The sequence below is a fragment of the Camarhynchus parvulus genome, chromosome 27, assembly GCF_901933205.1.
Source record: "Camarhynchus parvulus chromosome 27, STF_HiC, whole genome shotgun sequence".
Taxonomy (NCBI): domain Eukaryota; kingdom Metazoa; phylum Chordata; class Aves; order Passeriformes; family Thraupidae; genus Camarhynchus; species Camarhynchus parvulus.
The window spans coordinates 5,376,297-5,396,888 of NC_044597.1; the positions used below are offsets into that span (position 1 = coordinate 5,376,297).

General features: G+C 64.7%; 3 protein-coding genes across 3 annotated transcripts; 1 reads left to right on the top strand and 2 right to left on the bottom strand.

Moving 5' to 3' along the window:
- Window positions 1–1,263: 1,263 nt before the first annotated feature.
- On the top strand, window positions 1,264–1,782 carry PRR15L (proline rich 15 like). Its single transcript, XM_030966067.1, has one exon. The coding sequence runs from the start codon at window positions 1,264–1,266 to the stop codon at window positions 1,561–1,563; it is 300 nt and encodes a 99-aa protein (XP_030821927.1). The 3' UTR covers window positions 1,564–1,782.
- Window positions 1,783–4,622: 2,840 nt separating this feature from the next.
- PNPO (pyridoxamine 5'-phosphate oxidase) lies at window positions 4,623–8,618 on the bottom strand. Its single transcript, XM_030966053.1, has 6 exons — window positions 8,402–8,618; window positions 7,830–7,954; window positions 5,794–5,847; window positions 5,272–5,400; window positions 4,937–5,007; window positions 4,623–4,859 (listed from the first exon to the last, which is right to left on the bottom strand). The coding sequence occupies exons 1-6, from the start codon at window positions 8,616–8,618 to the stop codon at window positions 4,694–4,696; spliced, it is 762 nt and encodes a 253-aa protein (XP_030821913.1). The 3' UTR covers window positions 4,623–4,693.
- A 1,298-nt stretch (window positions 8,619–9,916) lies between these two features.
- Window positions 9,917–20,091, bottom strand: SP2 (Sp2 transcription factor). The gene is given in 10 exon segments (XM_030966068.1): window positions 9,917–11,038; window positions 11,232–11,248; window positions 11,908–11,934; window positions 11,936–12,088; window positions 12,648–12,822; window positions 14,573–14,858; window positions 15,563–16,479; window positions 16,482–16,533; window positions 18,059–18,139; window positions 20,012–20,091. Coding segments are annotated over 9 exon segments (1,791 nt in total). The 5' UTR covers window positions 18,122–18,139; window positions 20,012–20,091; the 3' UTR covers window positions 9,917–10,937.
- Window positions 20,092–20,592: the final 501 nt, after the last annotated feature.

Below are 20,592 nucleotides of genomic sequence, written 5' to 3' on the forward strand. Positions count from 1 at the left end.
CACCCAGAGCCACCCAGGGCCACCTGAGGCCACTCCGGGCCACCCTCCCGGGGCTGGCCCCGCTCCCGGTCATGAATATTCAGCCGTGCCCGGCCCTGCCCCGCTGTTTGCTCCGGCAGGAGGGGTTTGGGAGCGGGTTCACCTTGACGGGAACACCGGGGCAGCGGCAGGTGAGCGGCACCTGCCCGCGCTGCCGCCCGGGACACCCCGGGACACCCCGGGACACCCCGGGACATCTCTGGGACATCCCCGGGACCTCCTCGGACACCCCCGGGACACCCCGGGACCGCGGAGGCGGCAGTCGCAGGTACCGGGGCGCGGTGTGGGGCTGGGGCTGGGCCGTGGGAGCCCCGGGGACGCTGTGGGGACACGGCCGGGGCCGGTCCCGCCCGGCGCTGGGGACACGGGGCCACCAGCGGGGCCGTGGCCGCGGTCTCCGTGCCCCTGGCCCCGTGTCGCTGAGGGAAAAGGGGTTTTATCCCCAAAGCGACATCGGGGAGCGCTCGCTGGCGCCACAGGAACCGGGACAGGAACCGGGACACGGGGCAGGGCTGGCCCCGGGCTCTGGGAATCCCCTCGGTGCCCGCGGCTGCGGAGCCGCCTTGCCCCGGGGCCGCGCTGGGCTCCGGAGCCTCCCGGAGCCTCCCGGAGCCTCCCGGAGCCTCCCGGAACCTCCCGGAACCTCCCGGAGCCTCCCGGAGCCTCCCGGAGCCTCCCGGAGCCTCCAGGAGCCTCCCGGAGCCTCCCGGAACCTCCCGGAGCCTCCCGGAGCCTCCGGAACCTCCCGGAGCCTCCCGGAACCTCCCGGAACCTCCCGGAGGCGCCTCCCGGAACCTCCCGGCGCCTCCCGGAGCCTCCCGGAGCCTCCCGGAACCTCCCGGCGCCTCCCGGAGCCTCCCGGAACCTCCCGGCGCCTCCCGGAGCCTCCCGGAGCCTCCCGGCCCCTCCGGCGCTCCCGGCGGGGCGGGCGAGCCCCGCGGCCGGGGTGGGGCAGGGGCAGCCCCGCCGCGCCCCCGGCGCTCCCCGGTTCCTGTTCCCGTTCGCTCCCCGCGCCCCTCCCGCCGCACGTGGCTGACCAGGGCAGCTCCCGGCGCCGCCCGCGGCCCTTTCCCGGCTCTGCCCCGGGGTTCCCGAGCGGCGGAGCGCCCGCCCCGTGCCGGTGCCCCCGGGGATCCCGCGGGACGGAAGCGCCGCGGCCCCGATGCGGCTGCGGGAGGGAGCCCCGGGCCGGAGCGCGAGCCCCGGTGCCGTTCCCGTTGCAGGATGGCCGACGGGCACGGCTGGTGGAAGCTGACGTTCCTGCGGAAGCGCCCGGCGGCGGCCCCGGTGCTGTACGAGAGCCCCGAGGGCCCCGCGGCGCCCGGCGGGGACAGCGCGGACGGGCCCGGCCCCGAGGGCACCCCCGCGCTCGCCGCCCGCCTGGAGAAGATCGTGGACAAGAGCGCCAAGGGCAAACACGTCAAGGTCTCGCACTCCGGGCGCTTCAAGGAGAAGAAGAAAGTGAGGGCGACGCTGGCCGAGCACCCCAACCTGTGCGGGGCCGGCGAGCGCGAGCAGCAGTGACCGGGGAGCGGAGGGGACTCAGGATGGAGCCGATGGAGCCGATGGAACCGATGGAGCCGATGGAATTACCTGCGGGATGATCCCTGAGCTGCGGGACTGAGCCGGGGCGGAGCGGGGCCGGCGCTCCCCGCGCTGCCCAGCGCGGACTGGTCCGTACTGGGATGAGGACACTGCCCGCGGGGCCCGCCCGGCTCTGCCCCGATCCCGATCCCGATCCCAATCCCGATCCCAATCCCGATCCCCTCCTCCCGTCGCTTTTTGGGGCCGAGCCCCGCTCGTGTCCCAATCCCGAGGGGCTGCGGAGCCGCGTCCTTGCCGAGTCCCGCCCGAGAGGGGATGCGGCGCTTCCCTGTCCCCAGGGACCGACCGGCGGCACCGAAAACCCCGCGGGGACCGCGGAGCGCTCCCGGCGGAGCCGCGTTCCGGGAATCTCTGCCCGGAGGAGCCGCGTTCCCCGGAGGAGCCACTTCCCGGGAATCCCCGGAGGAGCCGCGTTCCGGGAATCTCTCCCCGGAGGAGCCGCGTTCCCGGGAATCTCTCCCCGCTGCTGGAAGCGGGGGTCCCAGCCCGCGGCCCGGGATGCTGGAAGCGCTCGCGCCTGCTGCTAATTAACTGTGGTTAATAAAGCGAGCCTGGGAGCGCACGCAGCTCCGGGAGAGCTCCGCGGATGCCGGGATCCAGCCCGGGAGGCGGGGAAGGCTCCGGATCCCCGCGGGACGAGGGTGGGAGCGGGGCTGTGCCGGGGCCAACTCCCCCGGATTGGTCCCAAACTGGGCAGGATCGGACCCAGGGAGAGCAGGATTGGACCCGGGCAGGATTGGACCCAACGGTTTCCCGGTTTCCCAGTTTCCCGATTTCCCCGTTTCCCGATTTCCCGGTTTCCCGGTTTCCACGTTTCCCGATTTCCCGATTTCCCCGTTTCCCGATTTCCCCGTTTCCCGATTTCCCGGTTTCCCCGTTTCCCTGTTTCCCCGATTTCCGATTTCCCGTTTCCCGATTTCCCCGTTTCCCGATTTCCCGGTTTCCACGTTTCCCGGTTTCCCCGATTTCCCGATTTCCCCGTTTCCCGATTTCCCGATTTCCCGGTTTCCCTGTTTCCCGTTTCCCCTCCCATTTCTCACTTTCCCATTTCCCTTTCCATTCTCTTTCTCGATTTCCCGTTTTTTCCCGATTTCCCGTGCTCTTTTCAAGAGCTCGCCTGGGGCCTGCCACACCCTCCCTCCGCCCCTGTCCTCCCACACCCCTTCCGCTCGCACCCCCGGCTGCCCTGCGTCGGACACCGGGCCCCCCTGACACCCGTCCCTCCTGCCCCGCTGCCCTCCTGTCCCTGGGACACCGCTGCCTGCTGGCCCTCCCTGCCACACCGCGCGTCCTGCTGTCCTTCCCTGCGACAACCGCTGTCCCTGCTGTCCTTCCCTGCCACACCGCGCTGTCCCTGCTGTCCTTCCCTGCCACACCGCGCTGTCCCTGCTGTCCTTCCCTGCCACACCGCCCTGTCCCCTCCTGTCCTTCCCTGCGACACCCGCGCTGTCCCCTCCCGTCCTTCCCAAGGGACCCCACAGCCGGGACGGTCCGGAGCCATCAGGGGCTGCGACAGTGGCACCAAGGGGGTGACAGCGCTGTGGCCACCGGCCCTGCGTGCACCGGGCCAGGCACGGTCCCGCTCCGGGACAGCAAACACGGAACCGGGGCGGTTTTGGGGCTGGTCCCGCTCCGGGACAGCAAACACGGAACTGGGGCCGGTTTTGGGACTGGTCCCGTTCCGGGACAGCAAACACGGAACCGGGGCCGGTTTTTGGGACTGGTCCCGCTCCGGGACAGCAAACACGGAACCGGGGCCGGTTTTTGGGACTGGTCCCGTTCCGGACCGGGTCCAGGCCCGGGATTGGCGGCAGCTCCGAGCCCCGGCTGTCCCGGGACAGCCCGGCCCTGCCTGGCTAAACATTAACCCGGTACCAACCCAAAGGCTCCGCGCCTCCACATAAATCCCGATTTATTGTTTTCCGGCAGCTGGAGGAGGGGACGGGCCGAGGGTTGGGGTCTCACGGCCCTGGGACAGGCCACGCACGATTTCAGTTAATTAAACAACAGCAGTAATTGAGCACATGCCGCGATTCCAGCCAAAGCATGGAGAGAGAGGTGGCAGTGGTGGCACAGGGACAGCGACAGGGACAGGGACAGGGGAGTCACTGGGGTCACAGCTGGACCCTGCACGGTCATTAACACGATTAATTAACCACTGGAATGGTTGCAGACAGGGTGAGGGCAGCTCCGAAGGCATCCCCAGCACACAGCGAGGGACAGGGACAGGGACAGGCACAGGGACAGGGACAGGGACACGGACACGGACAGGGACAGGGGAGTCACTGGGGTCACAGCTGGACCCCGCACGATCATTAACACGATTAATTAACCACCGGGAGCGGCTGCAGACGGGGTGAGGGCAGCTCCGGCCCTTCCCCAGCACACAGCGAGGGACAGGGCGGGGCGGCTGCGACACCTGGGGACATTCCTGGGGACATTCCTGGGGACATTCCCGGGGCCGTTCCGGGGGCCGTTCCGGGGCCGTTCCCGGGGCCGTTCCGGGGGCTCGGGGCCGTTCCCGGGGCCGTCCCGGGGCCGTTCCGGGCCGCCCCGGGCCGTTCGGGGCGTTCCGGGCCGTTCCGGGGCCGGCAGTTCCGGGGCCGTTCCCGGGGCCGTTCGGGGCCTCCGGGCCGTTCCGGGGCCGTCCGGGGCCGTCCCGGGCGCTGGGCCGTTCCCGGGGCCGCTCCGGGGCCGCTCCGGGGCCGTTCCCGGGGCCGTTCCGGGGCCGTTCCCGGGGCCGTTCCCGGGCCGCTCCGGGGCGTTCCCGGGGCCGTTCCGGGGCCGTTCCCGGGGCCGTTCCGGGGCCGTTCCGGGGCCGTTCCGGGGCCGTTCCCGGGGCCGTTCCGGGGCCGCTCCTCCGGCCGCTCCGGGGCCGTTCCGGGCCGTTCCGGGGCCGTTCCGGGGCCGTTCCGGGGCCGCTCGGGGCCGTTCCGGGCCGCTCCGGGGCCCGGGGCCTTCCGGGCCGTTCCGGGGCCGTTCCCGGGGCAGTTCCCGGGGCCGTTCCCGGGGCCGTTCCGGGGCCGTTCCGGGGCCGTTCCGGGCCGGCTCAGGGCGACAGGCGCTCGTAGACCCAGTCGCCGTGGCCGCGGCGGGTCATGGCCCCGAGCGGCGCCGCGCGGTCCCGCAGGCGCCGGAACACGATGCGGTCGTGCAGCCGGTTCGATTGGCCCTGCCAGAACTCCACCAGCTCCGGCTCCACCACGTACGCGCCCCTGCAAGGGACACCCGCGCTCGGGGCGGCCCGGGGGGAATTTGGGGGGCTCAGGGGGGCTCAGCCCCCCGGTCTCACCAATAGTCCGGCCTGGGCACCGCCTTGTCCCGGTACAGCTCCTCCAGCTCCGCGTTCTTCTTCCGCAGGTACTGCGGGGAGCGAGGGGAACAACGGGGAGTGAGGGGAACAACGGGGAGTGAGGGGATCCCACAGGGAACCGGGAGTGAGGGGATCCCACAGGGAACGGGGATCCCAAAGGGAACAGGGGAGTGAGAGGATCCCACAGCCAATCCCAAAGGGAAAGGGGATCCCACAGGGAATGAAGGGAATGGGGAGTGAGGGGATCCCAAAGGGCTCGGGGGTCCCACAGCCGATCCCCAAGGGCTCAGGAGCCGGTCCCGGCCCGGGCTCACCTCTCGGTCGGGGATGACCGAGCTCTGCCGGCTGACCAGGGCCCCGATCTGGCTGCCCCGGGGCCGGGACTGGAAGTAGCGCTCGGATTCCTCCTCGGGCAGGCGCCGCACCGAGCCCTCGATGCGCACCTGGGGACGGCACCGAGACCTCGACCCTCAACCCTCACCTGGGGACAGCCCTGAGCCCTCACCTGGGGCCACCACACCCGAGCATGGAATCGCCTCATTCCCTGACTTTTCCACCCAAAAACCGCTGGGATCGCATCCCTGCGGGGACCACCATGCCCTGGGCTTGGGCCAGTGGTGCCAAAGGCCTGAGCTCCATCCCTGACTTTTCCCCCCAAACCCACAGGAACCGTGTCACCCGGGGAACCATGCCCTGGGCTTGGGCCAGTGGTGCCAAAGGCGCTCCCGAGCACAGAACCCCCTCATTCCGTGACTTTGCCCAAAAAGCGCAGCCACCCCGCCCCGTGTGCCCGCGGTGCCCACCGGGGGTGCCCCCAGCCCCAATTCCCCCCGCACCTGGCGGCAGAGCGGCTCCCAGTAGAAGACGAGGGAGGCGAAGGGATTGGAGTCCTGCGGGAACAGGAGGGAGCTGAGGCAGCACCGGGGCCGAGCTCCGCCGTGATCGGGGTTTATTATTGGCATTTATTTACTGGGGTTTATTTATTGGCGTTTATTTATTGGCATTTATCTGAATTTATTTATCAGAATTTATTCATTAGGATTTATCAGGATTTATTTGTCGGGATTTATTGGCATTTATTTATTGGGATTTATTTATTGGCATTTATCTGAATTTATTTATCAGAATTTATTCATTAGGATTTATCAGGATTTATTTATCGGGATTTATCAGGATTTATTTATTGGGATTTATTTATTGGGATCGGTTTATTGGGGTTTCTCGGGATTGATCTCCGTGTGTCTGTGTGTCCGTGTGTCCGCGTGTCCGCGTGTCCGCGTGTCCGTGTGTCCGTGTGTCCATGTGTCCGTGTCTGTGTGTCCGTGTGTCCGTGTGTCCATGTCTGTGTGTCCGTGTCCGTGTGTCTGTGTGTCCGCGTGTGTCCGTGTGTCCGTGTCCGTGTGTCCGTGTGTCCGTGTGTCCGTGTGTCCGTGTGTCTGTGTGTCCGTGTCCGTGTGTCCGTGTGTCCGTGTGTCCGTGTGTCCGTGTCCGTCCGTGTGTCTGTGTCTGTGTGTCCGTGTGTCCGTGTGTCCGTGTGTCCGTGTGTCCGTGTGTCCATGTCTGTGTGTCTGTGTCCGTGTGTCCGTGTGTCCGTGTGTGTCCGTGTCCGTGTCCGTGTGTCCGTGTGTCCGTGTCTGTGTCCGTGTGTCCGTGTGTCCGTGTGTCCGTGTCCGTGTGTCCGTGTGTCCGTGTCCGTGTGTCCGTGTCCGTGTGTCCGTGTGTCCGTGTCCGTGTCGTGTCCGTGTGTCCGTGTGTCCGTGTGTGTGTGTGTGTGTGTGTGTGTCTGTGTCCGTGTGTGTGTCCGTGTCCGTGTGTCCGTGTGTCCGTGTGTCCGTGTGTCCGTGTCCGTGTGTCCGTGTGTCCGTGTGTCCGTGTGTCCGTGTGTCCGTGTGTCCGTGTGTCCGTGTGTCCGTGTCCGTGTGTCCGTGTCTGTGTCCGTGTGTCCGTGTCCGTGTGTGTGTCCGTGTGTCTGTGTGTGTCCGTGTGTCCGTGTGTCCGTGTGTCCGTGTGTCCGTGTCCGTGTGTCCGTGTGTCCGTGTGTCCGTGTCCCGTGTCCGTGTGTCCTGTGTGTCCGTGTGTCCGTGTGTCCGTGTGTGTGTGTCCGTGTGTCTGTGTGTCCGTGTGTCCGTGTGCCCCAGTCTGTGTTCGCGTGTGTCCGTGGTGTCCGTGTCCGTGTCTGTGTCCGTGTGTCCCGGTGTCCGTGTGTCCGTGTCCGTGTGTGTTCCTGTGTCTGTGTGTCCGTGTCCGTGTGTGTTCTGTGTCTGTGTGTCCGTGTCCTGTGTGTGTCCTGTGTGTCCTGTGTGTGTCCGTGTCCGTGTGTGTGTGTCACCTGTGTCCCTGTGTGTGTGTCTGTCCTGTGTGTCCGTGTCCGTGTGTGTACCTGTGTGTCAGTGTGTGTGTGTCTGTGTGTCCTGTGTGTCCGTGTCTGTGTCACCTGTGTCGTGTGTCCCCTCACCAGCTGTGCCCTTCCTGTGTCACAGTTGGTGAACCTGTGTCACCCCTGTGTGTCCCGCCCCGCACCTCCTGTGTGTCACCTGCGGTGTGTGTCACCTGTGTCACCTGGGGAACCCGTGTCACCCTGTGTGTCACCTGTGTCACCTGTGTGTCACCTGTGTCACCCTGTGTGTCACCTGTGTGTCACCTGTGTGTCACCTGTGTCACCTCTGTGTGTCACCTGTGTGTATCATCTGTGTGTCACCTGTGTCACCTGTGTGTCACCTCCTGTGTGTCACCTGTGTCACCTCTGTGTGTCACCTGTGTGTGTCACCTTGTGTCACCTGTGTGTGTCACCCCTGTGTCACCTCTGTGTGTCACCTCTGTGTCACCTCTGTGTCCCCTGTCCCACCCCTGTCCCCGGTGTCCCCGGTGTCACCTGGAGCAGGTGGCCAGGCACATGGCGTTGGGCTCGGCGATGTCCGGGCACTGCAGCGCGTCCTGCAGCCAGGCCCGGAACTGCTCCAGGGGCTCCAGGGACACCAGGTGGCACTCCTCGAACGCCTGGGGACACCGGGGGACACCGGGGGGCACCGGGGGGCAGGGGGAAGGTGGGGACACCGCAGGGCTCGGGGACATCCTGGGGGTGCCACCCTGGCTGCGGGGCGTCCCCGAGCCTCGGGGACGCGCTGGAAGCGGCAGCGTGGGCGGTCACCCTGCCCGGGGGGCTCTGCGGGCACTGGGGGCTCCTCCCGGTCCCCCCGCTGTCCCCCCGCTGTCCCCCGGTCCCACCCCGGTGTCCCCCCGGTGTCCCCCCGGTCCCGGTCCCACCCTCGGTGTCCCCCCGGTGTCCCCCCGGTCCCGGTCCCACCTCGCTGTCCCCCCGGTGTCCCCCCGGTGTCCCCCCGGTCCCGGTCCCACCTCGGTGTCCCCCCGGTGTCCCCCCCCGCTGTCCCCCGGTCCCGGTCCCACCTCGCTGTCCCCCCGGTGTCCCCCCGGTCCCGGTCCCACCTCGCTGTCCCCCCGGTAGCTTTTCCGCAGCTGCTCCAGCTCCATCGCGGCCGCGCCGAGCCCCCACCTCGCTGGAGGCGTGGCTAAACGCGGCCACGCCTCCCACAGCGCAGCCAATAGGAGGAGGCAGAGCGCGCGCGCCTCTATAGGAGCTGGCTGCCCATTGGAGGAGGTGGAAGGGGCGGGGACAAAAGACCCGGAAGTAGTGGCTGGGCATAGAGCGGCGCGGGGGCTCTTAAAGGGGCAACGACTGCGGGAGAGGGACACGGGGACAGCGGGGACACACAGGGACAGCAATTTGGGGACTTGGGACATTTGGGCCTCGGGAGGGGCGGGCAAGGGGCTGGGACATGGTGGGGACGGGGATTTGGGGACATCGAGCACAGGGACGTGGGTATGGGGTGTTTGGGCTGCTGGGATTTGGGGACGGGGATTTGGGGACAGGGATTTGGGGACAATGCCCCGCTCCTGACCCAGCAGCTCACAGCAGGAGCTGAACCATTTCCTGCTACAATTCCTCCATTTCCCATCCATTCCCCAAACCCCGTCCATTCCCCCAAATCCCATAAATTCCCCAAAATCCCATCCATTCCCGAAACCCCACTAACTCCCCCAAATCTGCCAAATCCCATCCATTCCCCCAATTCCATAAATTCCCCAAAATCCCATCCATTTCCCCAAATCCCACTAACTCCACCAATCGCCATCAATTCCCCAATTCCCCCAAACCCCATCAATTCCCCCAAACCCCATAAACGCCCCAAACCCCACAAACCCAAACCCAAGAAACGGAATTTGTGTTTAATTTAAAAGCTCCGAAGCCATAGAATCTATGATACAATGTACACTGTACACGGGGCCACGCCGGAAAGGGGCAAGGAAACAAAAAGGGAGGGAAAAGGGGAAAAAATCATAAAAAGGGAGGGGAAAAGGGGGGGGAATAAAAATAACGAAAGGAAAAGGGGGGCAAAATAAAAAATAAGGGAAAAGGGAAAAATAATAAGGAAGAGAAAAGGGGGAAAAAATAAGGAAGGGAAAAGGGGGGAAAAAGAAAAAATAAGGAAGGGAAAAGGAAAAAATAATAAGGAAAGGAAAAGGGGAAAATAAAAAATAAGGAAGGGAAAAGGAGAAAATAAAAAAATAAGGAAGGGAAAAGGGGAAAAAGAAAAATAAGGGAGGAAAAAGGAAAAAAAAATAAGGAAGAGAAAAGGGGGAAAAATAAGGAAGGGAAAAGGGGAAAATGGAAAAAAAAAGAAAGGAAAAGGGGAAAAATAAAAAGTAAGGAAGGGAAAAGGGGAAAATAAGAAATAAGGAAGGGAAAAGGGGGAAATAAAAAAAAAGGAAGGAAAAATGGGAGAATAGAAAAGAAAAGGAAGGATAAAAGCAGAAAAGAAAACAAAAGGAAGGAAAAAGGGGGTGAAAATAAAAAATAAGGAAGAAAAAAAGGGGAAAATAAAGAATAAGGAAGGAAAAAGGGAAAAAATAAGGAAGGGAAAAAGGGGGGGAAAGGGGAAAAATAAGAAAATAAGGAAGGGAAAAGGGGGAAAGAAGAGGAAAAAAAGGAAGGAAAAGGGAAAAAAAAAGGGATGGAGTCCCAAAACTGCAAACAAAATTAAAAAAAAAAGGGAATTGCCAACGTTGCTTGGGAATAAAACCTGGGAGAGAGGAATTGGCCATGAGGGGGAAAGCTGGAGGTTTGGGAGAGAAGGCAGGGGATTAAATAGATTAAAAAAGCACTCATGATGCACGGGGGGCGGGCACGGGGAGTGTAAGGCAACGATCCCATAGAAAACGGGGATGTCCCAAAGGGGATAGAGATATTTATAGCTATTTATAGACTTTAAATATAAAGTAGGAATGTGCTCTGGAGCCTCTGGGGCTGCGCCTGCCCCACTCCCTGCGGGGAAACGGGGGCAATGGGGCGCCCCATGGGGCTGGGGATGGGGCAATGGGGCACCCCATGGGGCTGGGGGGGCAATGGGGGACCCCATGGGGCTGGGGATGGGGCAATGGGGGACCCCTGAGCCTGTGGGGTCACTGATGGGGGGCTCTGGGTCACCCCCTAAACCTGTGGGGTCACAGGGGAGGCTCTGGGTCATAGAGGGGGCTCTGGGGTACAAGGGGGCTTGGGGTCACCCCCTAAACCTGTGGGGTCTCAGGGGGCGTTTTGGGGTCACCCCATGAGCCTGTGGGGTCACAGGGGGGGCTCTGGGTCACAGAAGGAACTCTGGGTGACCCCCTAAACCTGTGGGATCTCGGGGGGGGTTTTGGGGTCACCCCCTAAACCTGTGGGGTCTCGGGGGGGGCTTTGGGGTCACCCCCTAAACCTGTGGGGTCTCGGGGGGCTTTGGGGTCACCTCTAGAGCTGTGGGGTCACAGGCAGAACTCCGGGTGACCCCCTGAGCCCGGGGCTCCCAGGGACACCCCCGGCCCCGTTTTCGGGGTGCTCGGCGCCCGGGGTCCCTGCCTGGAGTGCCGTGGGCGGCCCCGGCTGCGGGGCCGGGTGCGGGGTGGGGGTGCGGGGGCTGCCCCCGCCCTACAGGTTCTTGGTGACCAGGTGGGTTTTGTAGTGCTTGGTCAGGTGGTCGGAGCGCATGAAGCGTTTCTGGCACTGCGCGCACTCGAAGCGTTTGTCACCTGCGGGGACAGGGGACACCGGGGTCACCCCAGGGTACGGCCCCGTTAGCCCCTGCCACCAGAGACCGCCCAGAATCCTCCAGAGCCCCGGGAGAACCTGCCCAGGTCATCCCAGTGGCTCCCCAGGTGGCAGTGACACCCCCAGGACACGTGCCCTTGATGTCCCCAGCCCTTCCCATGACACCCCCGTCACCAGAGACCCCCAGAATCCTCCAGAGCCCCCCAGAGCCCCGGGAGAACCAGCCCAGGTCACCCCAGTGCTCCCAAAGGGGCGGTGGGTGACACCGGGGGTCCCCCAGCCCCACTGGGGGCTCTGCCCTGGGAACGGGGGACAGCCTGGGATGTCCCCGATGGGTTTGGGGGTGCTGCCCTGGGAACGGGGACCCTGCAGGGATATCCCATTGGGGGTTCTGCTTTGGGAACAGGGACCCTGCAGGGATATCCCAGCCCCATGAGGGGTGCTGCCCTGGGAACAGGGACCCTGCAGGGATATCCCATGGGGTTAACCCATTGGGGGTGCTGCTTTGGGAACGGGGACCCGCAGGGATATCCCAGCCCTTTTGGGGGTTCTGCTTTGGGAATAGAGACGCTCCAGGGATACCCCAGCCCTACTGGGGCTCTGCCCTGAGAATGAGGGATATCCAGGGATACCCCAGCCCCGTTAGGGATGCTGCGCCCCAGGCTCCCCAGGATGTGCAGATCTGTGTGGGGGTGCTGCCCTGTGAACAGGGATACCCCAGCCCCGTTAGGGATGCTGCCCCGTTTGGCCAGCCCCGGATGTAGGGGGGGGTGCTCAGACCCTATCTATGCAATCTGAAGAACGTTAGGATCCCCCCCCCCCCCGGGAGGGTTGGGGGTGCGTGAATGGCGTCTTGGCGTGCCGGTGCCGCTCGTCGGGCGAAGCGCTTGCCGCAGAACACCCAGTTGCACACGAAGGGCCTCTCGCCCGTGTGCAGCCGCACGTGCGCCCGCAGCAGCGACGTCTTGCGGAACGTGCGCCCGCACTCGGGGATGTGGCAGATGTGCTTCTTCTTGCCGCCATCGCCCGGCCTGCAGGGACGGGACACGAGAGGAGAGGCGGCGTCAGCCGGGACAGGCGGGGCTGGGGGATGAGACACGCCCGGGTTAGACCCGGGACAGGCGGGGCTGGGGGATGAGCTGCTCTGGGTTAGCCCGGGACAGGTGGAGCCAGGGGTATGAACCACTCCAGGTTAGCCCAGGAGAGACAGATCTAGAGGGATGAATCGCGCCGGGTTAGACCCGGGACAGGCAGATCCGGAGGGATGAACCACTCTGGGTCTAACCCGGGAGAGGGGGATCCAAGTGGGATGAGCCAAACCCGGGAGAGATGGTTCCAAGTGGGATGAACCGCTCTGAGTTAGCCCGGGAGAGGCAGATCCGGAGGGATAAAGCGCTCTGAGATAGCCCGGGAGAGGCGGATCCAGAGGGATGAACCGCTCCGGCTCTAACCCGGGACAGGCGGATCCAAGCAGGATGAGCCGCGGCTCTAACCCGGGACAGGCGGATCCAAGCAGGATGAGCCACTCCGGCTCTAACCCGGGACAGGCGGCTCCCGGCGGGACGAGCCCTTCCCACCATCAGCACCCACCGCTTGTCGCCGTCCTTGCAGTTGGGGCAGGTGCAGGCCATCCTCCTCCTCTTCTCGCCGGGCTGCATGTCCCCGGACAGCGCCTGCTCCATCTGCAGCTGGATCTGCGTGGGGCTCAGCCCGCTGATGGTCACGTTGTTGCCGGACACGTTCTGCACCGTCAGCTGCTGCTGGCCTGGGGAAAGGGGAAAAGGGGCACTCAGGATCCATCTGCGCCCTCCGGAGCAGGGAACACCCCGAAGTCACCCCCACATGCAGCACAGCCCCTTTTGCCACGTGCCTCCGCTGGTAAGTCCCCTTTTTCCTGAATATACTGTGCGGTTTTTCAAAGTTTTCAAAAAAGTTGTTTTTCGACCCTTTTCGGGGGGCGCGGAATAAAAAAAGGGCTCAAAGAGGGAACAAAAAAGAAACTTTGAAAAAACGTGCAATATATTGAGCAAAAAAACGGGACTTACCCCGCAGCCTAAGGGCCGCTCCAGGCTCGGGCGTCCCGGGCAGCCGCGACAGGGGCTGGAAAGAAGAACAGGGGTCAGCGTCAGCAAGCGGGGCTGGGGTCGGCATCGGGGCTGGGGCTGGGACTGCTGCTCCCCCGGCAGCACCAGGAGCAGGAGCAGGAGGAGGAGGAGGAGGGGAAGAACAAGGGGGACTGGCAGCGGGAGCAGAGCAGCACGGAGGGAGAGCAGGCAGGGAAGCGCCAAGCGAGGGACGGCAGCGCTGGGATGAGCTGAGCCCTGGCCCGGCCTGGGGGCAGCAGGTCCCGCCAGTCCCCTCCGCGTTAATTGGAACAGCTAATTAAATCCAGTGCCCCCCACAGCGGCAGTCCCGGCAGGACGGCAGAGTGGGAGAGGGGCCGGGATTTCTGCTGACGCCTGGCCAGGAGCAGCAGAGCCAGGGCTGGCGCACCGAGCAGGCAGGCAGCAGGGCTGGGCTCAGCCCAGCCAGCAGACAGAGCTCCCCGCAGGGATAAACCTCCCCTCGGCTCTGCACACGGGTTTGGCCCTGCAGCGGGGACACGGCGGCTGCAGGGACGTGACACTCCCGGCACGGGGAGCAGCGGGGCCGTGCCCGGCTGGTCTGGGGTTTGGGGAGATCCTGAGCGAGGGGTCACTGCTGGAATGATCCCTGAGCGAGGGGGTCAGGTGATCCCTGAGTGAGGGGGTCAGGTGATCCCTGAGTGAGGGGTCACTCCTGGAATGATCCCTGAGTGAGGGGTCACTGCTGGAATGATCCCTGAGTGAGGGGGTCAGGTGATCCCTGAGCGAGGGGTCACTCCTGGAATGATCCCTGAGTGAGGGGTTCAGGTGATCCCTGAGTGAGGGGTCACGGTGATCCCTGAGTGAGGGGTTCACTGCTGGAATGATCCCTGAGTGAGGGGTTCAGGTGATCCCTGAGTGAGGGGTTCAGGTGATCCCTGAGTGAGGGGTTACTCCTGGAATGCTGATTCCTGAAAGTGGAGCTGGAAAAATGGAGCTGGGTGTGTGAATGTGCCTCTCCTGGGTTTGGGAGCCTGGGAGAGCCCTCGCTGCTCTGGAAGCTCAGGGAGCTGCCCACTGTCCCTGTCCCCTCAGGAAGGGATCTGATTTAATCTGATCTGATCCAGGGATAACCCATCCTGGGGGAGCTCAGGGAGCTGCCCACCCCCTGGCCCATGCCCCATGTCCCCAGTGCTGCCAGCAGTGCCACCCACCTGTGCTGTTGGTGATGGTGACGGGCACGCCCTGCCCCTGTCCCATCCCCATGTCCCCATGTCCCCAGTGCTGCCAGCAGTGCCACGTGTTGGTGTCGCCCTGCCTGTCCCATCCCCCATGTCCCCATCCATGCCAGCAGTGCCACCCACCTGTGCTGTTGGTGATGGTGACGGGCACACCCTGCCCCATGTCCCCATCCATCCCCATGTCCCCATCCTTGCCCCTGGTGCCACCCACCTGCGCTGCTGGTGATGGTGACGGGCACGCCCTGCACCTGCACGCCGTTGATGTTGATGGTCTGCATGGCCTGTGCAGCTGCTGCCAGCTGTGCCGCGCTCAGGCTCAGGATGCCGCCGGCCGGGGCGATCTTGGGCAGCGGCCGCTCCTTGCGCGGGGCCGGCCTGCGGGCGGGGCCGGGGCCGGTACCGGGGCTGCCGCAGGACGCGCCCGCCGGCAGCGGGATGGACGAGGCCTCCTGCAGCAGCACCGTCTGCAGCTCCCCAGACGGGGTCTTGAAGTAAACCTGGGGGCAGGAGGGAAGGCGGGCGGGGTGTGGGGAATGGGATCCGCCCGCGCAGCTCGGGAATGCTGCAATGGTTTGGGCTGGGGGGGCTTTGGAGGTTGTTGTGTTTCGATTGCCTTCTGCTGGAGCTGGGCTCGGACACTTCCAGGCACGGGGAAGCCACAGTTTTTCTGATAAATGCAGCCCAGCTCCTCCCCACCCTCACTGGGAGGGGAATGGGCCTCTGTGGGACCCCTGGAGAAAGCTCCTGGATTTCGGCCAAGGCGACACAAAGACACCAACCTCTCCCCCCTCACTGTGTGACCCAGGAGCTCCCAGCGGGCTGGCTCACCCCAGCCCCTGCTGTGGCACTGGGGAGCCTTCAGGGACACTGAAACAGCATCTATAAAACAGCTGGAGCTCCTAAATCCCTGCAGAGGGCATGGCTGCACTCCCAACTCCACTCAGCAACGCCCAAACCAGACTCCAAACTGGGAATATCTCACAAATCCCCCAGTTCCTAAACTCTGGGTGAGATCAGAGAGGAACAGCAGTTCCTAAATCCCTGCAGAGGGCATGGCTGCTCTCCCAACCTGCAGAGAATCCACTCAGCAACGCCCAAGCCATCCTCCAAACTGGGAATATCTCACAAAACTCCCCCAGCTCCTAAACCCAGGGTAGAACCAGAGGGGAAGAGCAGGGAGGAGGTCCCCAGGAGGCCGTACCTGGGTGGGGACGGGCTCGGCCGCCTGGATCTGGAAGTTGTGGGAGGATTTCTGGGGCACGGTGGGCAGCGTGGCCGAGGCCGCCTGCACCACGCGCAGCGCCTGCTGCGGGATCTGCACCACCTGCGGCTCCTGCTTGGGCTGCACCACCTGCACCTGCTGCACCACGGCGGGCTGCCCCGAGCCCGGGCTCTGCACGATCAGCAGGTTGCTGCCCGCCTGGATGATGTTCTCGGCCGTGGTCTCGATGAGCACCGTCTCCACCTGCTCGGCCACGGCCACGGCCGCGGGCTGCCCGGGGGACGGCGCCTTTTTCCGGGGCTTTTTGCCGCCTTTGGAAGGGCTGTCCGTGAGCAGCGGGGGCTGCCCGCCCCCCTCGGGGCTCACCAGGGCCGGGGGCAGGCTCAGGGCGACGTTGGCGGCCCCGGGCAGTTTGACCACGCCGCCCGCTGCCGCCGCTTTCTGCGCCGGGGCCGGCTTGATGGGCACGGGCTTGTGCGAGGAGGAGGAGGAGGAGGAGGGCGTGAGGATGGCCTGGCTGGTGCCTGGGATGATCTGGATCTGGTTAGGCTGCACCTGGATGGTCTGAGCCCCGCTGGGCTGCAGCTGCGGCACCGCCTGGTACTGGATGTTGGAGGAGGACGAGGAGGACGAGGAGGAGCACGAGGAGGAGGAGGAGGAGCGCGAGGCTTTGCTGAGCACGGCCGCGTTCTGGATGGCGAACACCAGCTGCCCGCGGGGGTAGGAGGCGCCCACCTGGGAGCCCTGGAGCTGGAAGAGGCTCCCCTTGGAGGACAGGATGCCGATGCCGCTCTTGGCGGAGCCCAGCGGCAGCGGGGCGGGTTTGATGGGCACCAGCTTGCGAGGCGCGGGCTGCGGGGGCGCCGGCGGCGCCGCGGCCGCTTCCACGGCAGGGGACCGATCTTGCTGCATGTGGCTGCCAGCAGCGCCAGCGGGGAGGGCTGCGAGTCCTGCGGAGACGCGGCAGTCAGGGCCCCGCGCCCGCAGCACGGCGACACAGCCCCGGGCGAGGCGCCGTCCATCGCCCGCCTGGGGCGGAGCTGCCCTGCACAGCATTCCCGGAGCTCCTGCCCGACCTGGGGACACTCTGTCACCCCAGCGCGGCGCTGAGGGCCACGCCAGTCTCTCCTGAAGCACCCCCAGGTGACTCCAGCACCCTCTGGGCAGCCCAGCCCAATCCCCAGTTTTCTGTGAGGGAATTCCTGCACATGTCCAGCGCCCACTGCTTTTAGCAGTGCTGACATCTAACATCCCATCCCCGTGCCCCTAAATCCTTTTAAATCCCATCCTTGTGTCCTTAAAACCATCCCAAAGCTTAAAACCCTGTTTAAAACCATCCTAAAGCCTTAAACCATCCTTAAAACCATTCTAAAGCTTAAAACCATCCCAAAGCTTAAAACTGTCCTAAAGCTTAAAACCCTGTTTAAAACCATCCTAAAGCTTAAAACCATCCTAAAGCTGTAAAAACCTGTGGAAAACGCAACCTGGGCAGGGCTGGGCAAACCTGGGCAGAGCTGGGCACACCTGGGCAGGGGCTGGGCTCACCTGGGCAGGGCTGGGCACACCTGGGCAGGGCTGGGCACACCTGGGCAGGGGCTGGGCTCACCTGGGCAGGGCTGGGCACACCTGGGCAGGGGCTGGGCTCACCTGGGCAGGGGCTGGGCACACCTGGGCAGGGCTGGGCTCACCTGGGCAGGGGCTGGGCACACCTGTGCAGGGCTGGGCACACCTGGGCAGGGGCTGGGCTCACCTGGGGCAGGGGCTGGGCTCACCTGGGCAGGGCTGGGCTCACCTGTGCAGGGGCTGGGCTCACCTGGGCAGGGGCTGGGCTCACCTGGGCAGGGCTGGGCTCACCTGTGCAGGGGCTGGGCTCACCTGTGCAGGGGCTGGGCACACCTGTGCAGGGGCTGGGCTCACCTGGGCTCACCTGGGCAGGGCTGGGCTCACCTGTGCAGGGGCTGGGCACACCTGGGCAGGGGCTGGGCTCACCTGGGCACACCTGGGCAGGGGCTGGGCACACCTGGGCACACCTGTGCAGGGGCTGGGCTCACCTGGGCACACCTGGGCACACCTGGGCAGGGGCTGGGCTCACCTGGGCTCACCTGGGCACACCTGGGCAGGGGCTGGGCTCACCTGGGCTCACCTGGGCAGGGGCTAGGCTCCCCCCAAACAGGGCTGGGCACACCTGGGCAGGGCTGGGCTCACCTGGGCAGGGGCTGGGCTCACCTGGGCAGGGGCTAGGCTCCCCCCAAACAGGGCTGGGCACACCTGGGCGGGGCTGGGCACACCTGTGCAGGGGCTGGGCTCACCTGGGCAGGGGCTGGGCTCACCTGGGCAGGGGCTGGGCACACCTGGGCACACCTGGGCAGGGGCTGGGCTCACCTGGGCAGGGGCTGGGCTCACCTGGGCTCACCTGGGCAGGGGCTAGGCTCCCCCCAAACAGGGCTGGGCACACCTGGGCAGGGCTGGGCTCACCTGTGCGCTGCCGCTGGCGGGCTGCAGGTACTCGCTGGGGCTGACAGCAGCCGTGGCAGCCATGCTGCGCTGTCCCTCGGGCTGCGGGCACAGAGCAGGCAGGGATCAGCTCCCCGGGGAGCCCCGCACGCGCCTGGTGCCCCCGAACCACCCCACCCCCGTGCACGCGGCACCTCCGGCCCTCCCCAGGGGCTGGGCTGTGGCTGGTGCCATCCCTGCACTGCCCTCGTTTGCCTCAATTCCAGCGCAGCCTTGGCTCCAAGGAGCAGCCCCCGAAACGGGCAGAGCCCAGCTTCAAAGCGCGTGTGCCCAGAGAGCCGGAATGTCCCCAAACCTTCCCAGTCCCGGCCCCAAACCTTCCCATTCCCAGCCCCAAACCTTCCCATTCCCAGCCCCAAATCTTCCCATTCCCAGCCCCAAACCTTCCCATTCCCAGCCCCAAACCTTCCCATTCCCGGCCCCAAATCTTCCCATTCCCAGCCCCAAACCTTCCCATTTCCAGCCCCAAATCTTCTTGTTCACAGCCCCAAACCTTCCCATTCCCAGCCCCAAATCTTCCCATTCCCGGCCCCAAATCTTCCCATTCCCAGCCCCAAACCTTCCCATTCCCGGCCCCAAATCTTCCCATTCCCAGCCCCAAATCTTCCCATTCCCGCCCCAAATCTTCCCAGCCCCAAATCTTCCCATTCCCGGCCCCAAATCTTCCCATTCCCAGCCCCAAACCTTCCCATTCCCGGCCCCAAATCTTCCCATTCCTGGCCCCAAATCTTCCCATTCCCAGCCTGAAATCCTCCTCCTTCCACCCTGAAATCCTCCCATTTCTAGCCCCAAAACTTCCCTGTTCCAGCCTGAAATTTTCCCGTTCCCAGCCCCAAAAATTCCCATTCCCAGCCCCAAAAATTCCCATTCCCAGCCTGAAACATTCCCGTTTTCCCGGGGATTTTGTGCGGCCGTTCCCTCCCTTCCATCGGAACTTAGGGCAGAGCTGAGGCTCAACAGCCCCGAGTGCGAATCAGAGCGGGGCCGGGCCGGCCAGGGAGGAGCCAGATCCCCTTTTTCTGCAGAAATCCCCTTTTCCCAGGAGAGACCCCACTTTCCCAGGACAATAAATGGGGAAGCCCGGTGTGATCCCTCCGTGTGTTTCCCACTCGTGGTCAAGCAGAGCCCCCTAAATCCGGGAACCATCCCGAACCCCACCAGAAGAATGAATCCCAAGGAAATGAATCCCAAAAACAGCCCAAATCCCATTGGGGAAATGAATCTCACGAGAGAAATTTGGGAATCATCCTGAACCCCACCAGGGGAATGAATCCCACAAGGAAATTTGGGAACCGTCCTGAACCCCATCAGGGAAATTTAGGAATCATCCCGAACTCCATCAAGAAAATTTGGGAACCGTCCTGAACGCCATCAGGGGAATGAATCCCATCAGGAAATTTGGGAATCATCCTGAATCCCATCAGGGGAATGAATCCCATCAGGAAATTTGGGAACCATCCCGAACTCCATCAAGAATATTTGGGAATCATCCCCAAACCCCACCAGGGGAATGAATCCCATCAGGAAATTTGGGAACCATCCTGAACCCCATAAGGAAATTTAGGAATCATCCTGAACGCCATCAGGGGAATGAATCCCATCAGGAAATTTGGGGACCCCCCGAGCATCCCGGGACCCCCCGAGCATGGCGGGACCCCCGAGCACGGATGAGGCCGCGACCCCCAGGGCCCCCCGGAGCTCCCCCCGGTCCCCCCGGGCCGCCCCCGCCGCACCGGGCGGTCCCGGGGGAGGCGGGTCCCAAAGGCCGGGCCCGCCCCCGACCGGGCCCCGCTGCCGGAAGCGCCGCCCGCCCGCCGGGCGCTGAGGGAGGGCGGCTCGGGGCGGCTCAGGGCCGCTCCCCGCCCCGGCGGCCCCGCAGCGGCCGCGGCCCGGCCCCGCTCCCCCCGCACTGACCGGCCGGGGGCGGCGGCGGCTCCGACCCGCTCACGGCGCCATCTTCCTCCGCCGGGCACCGCCCTGCTGCGCCCGCCCACAGAGGGGGTTTGGGCCAATCGCCGCCCGGCTGTTTTGCGATCTGGCCAATGGGCGGTGAGATGATGGAGCGGCGGCCAATCCGAGGAGGGGGAAAAGTTGATGGGCAGCTGCGCCGAGCAGTAAGGCGCGTGATGGAGGGATGGCTCCGCCAATGGGCGCGGAGCTCTGAGGTGACGGACGGCAGCGGAAAACCAATAGTAGTGAAGAGCTCTGATTGACATCATAGACAGCCAATGGGCGCAAGCCCAGCCTGTGGCCATCCGCTGTTTGATTGACAGGCCTTCAAGGGGGCGGAGTTCCTCGTGGGCGTGATCCGCCCAAAACACGCCTCGTGATTGGTCACAATAATTTGATTGACAGATTGATGATTCAATGGAAGGCGCGAGGCGCAGGACCTGCGCTTGCGATTGGCGGAGAGGGGAGTCCGGGCAGCTGAAGCCCGATGACGTCACGGGGTCCCCCGGCGGGTGGGGAGTCCCGGGGATCCCCCTCGCCCCGCC

Excerpts from the sequence above, each read along its gene's own strand:
- PRR15L (XM_030966067.1), top strand. The coding sequence starts at position 1,264 with ATGGCCGACGGGCACGGCTGGTGGAAGCTGACGTTCCTGCGGAAGCGC.
- PNPO (XM_030966053.1), bottom strand. The coding sequence starts at position 8,618 with ATGCCCAGCCACTACTTCCGGGTCTTTTGTCCCCGCCCCTTCCACCTC. Across the intron at positions 5,401-5,793 it reads GGGAGCCGCTCTGCCGCCAG|GTGCGCATCGAGGGCTCGGT; the intron begins GTGCGGGGGGAA and ends TGCCGTCCCCAG. Across the intron at positions 5,008-5,271 it reads CGGTCATCCCCGACCGAGAG|TACCTGCGGAAGAAGAACGC; the intron begins GTGAGCCCGGGC and ends CGCTCCCCGCAG.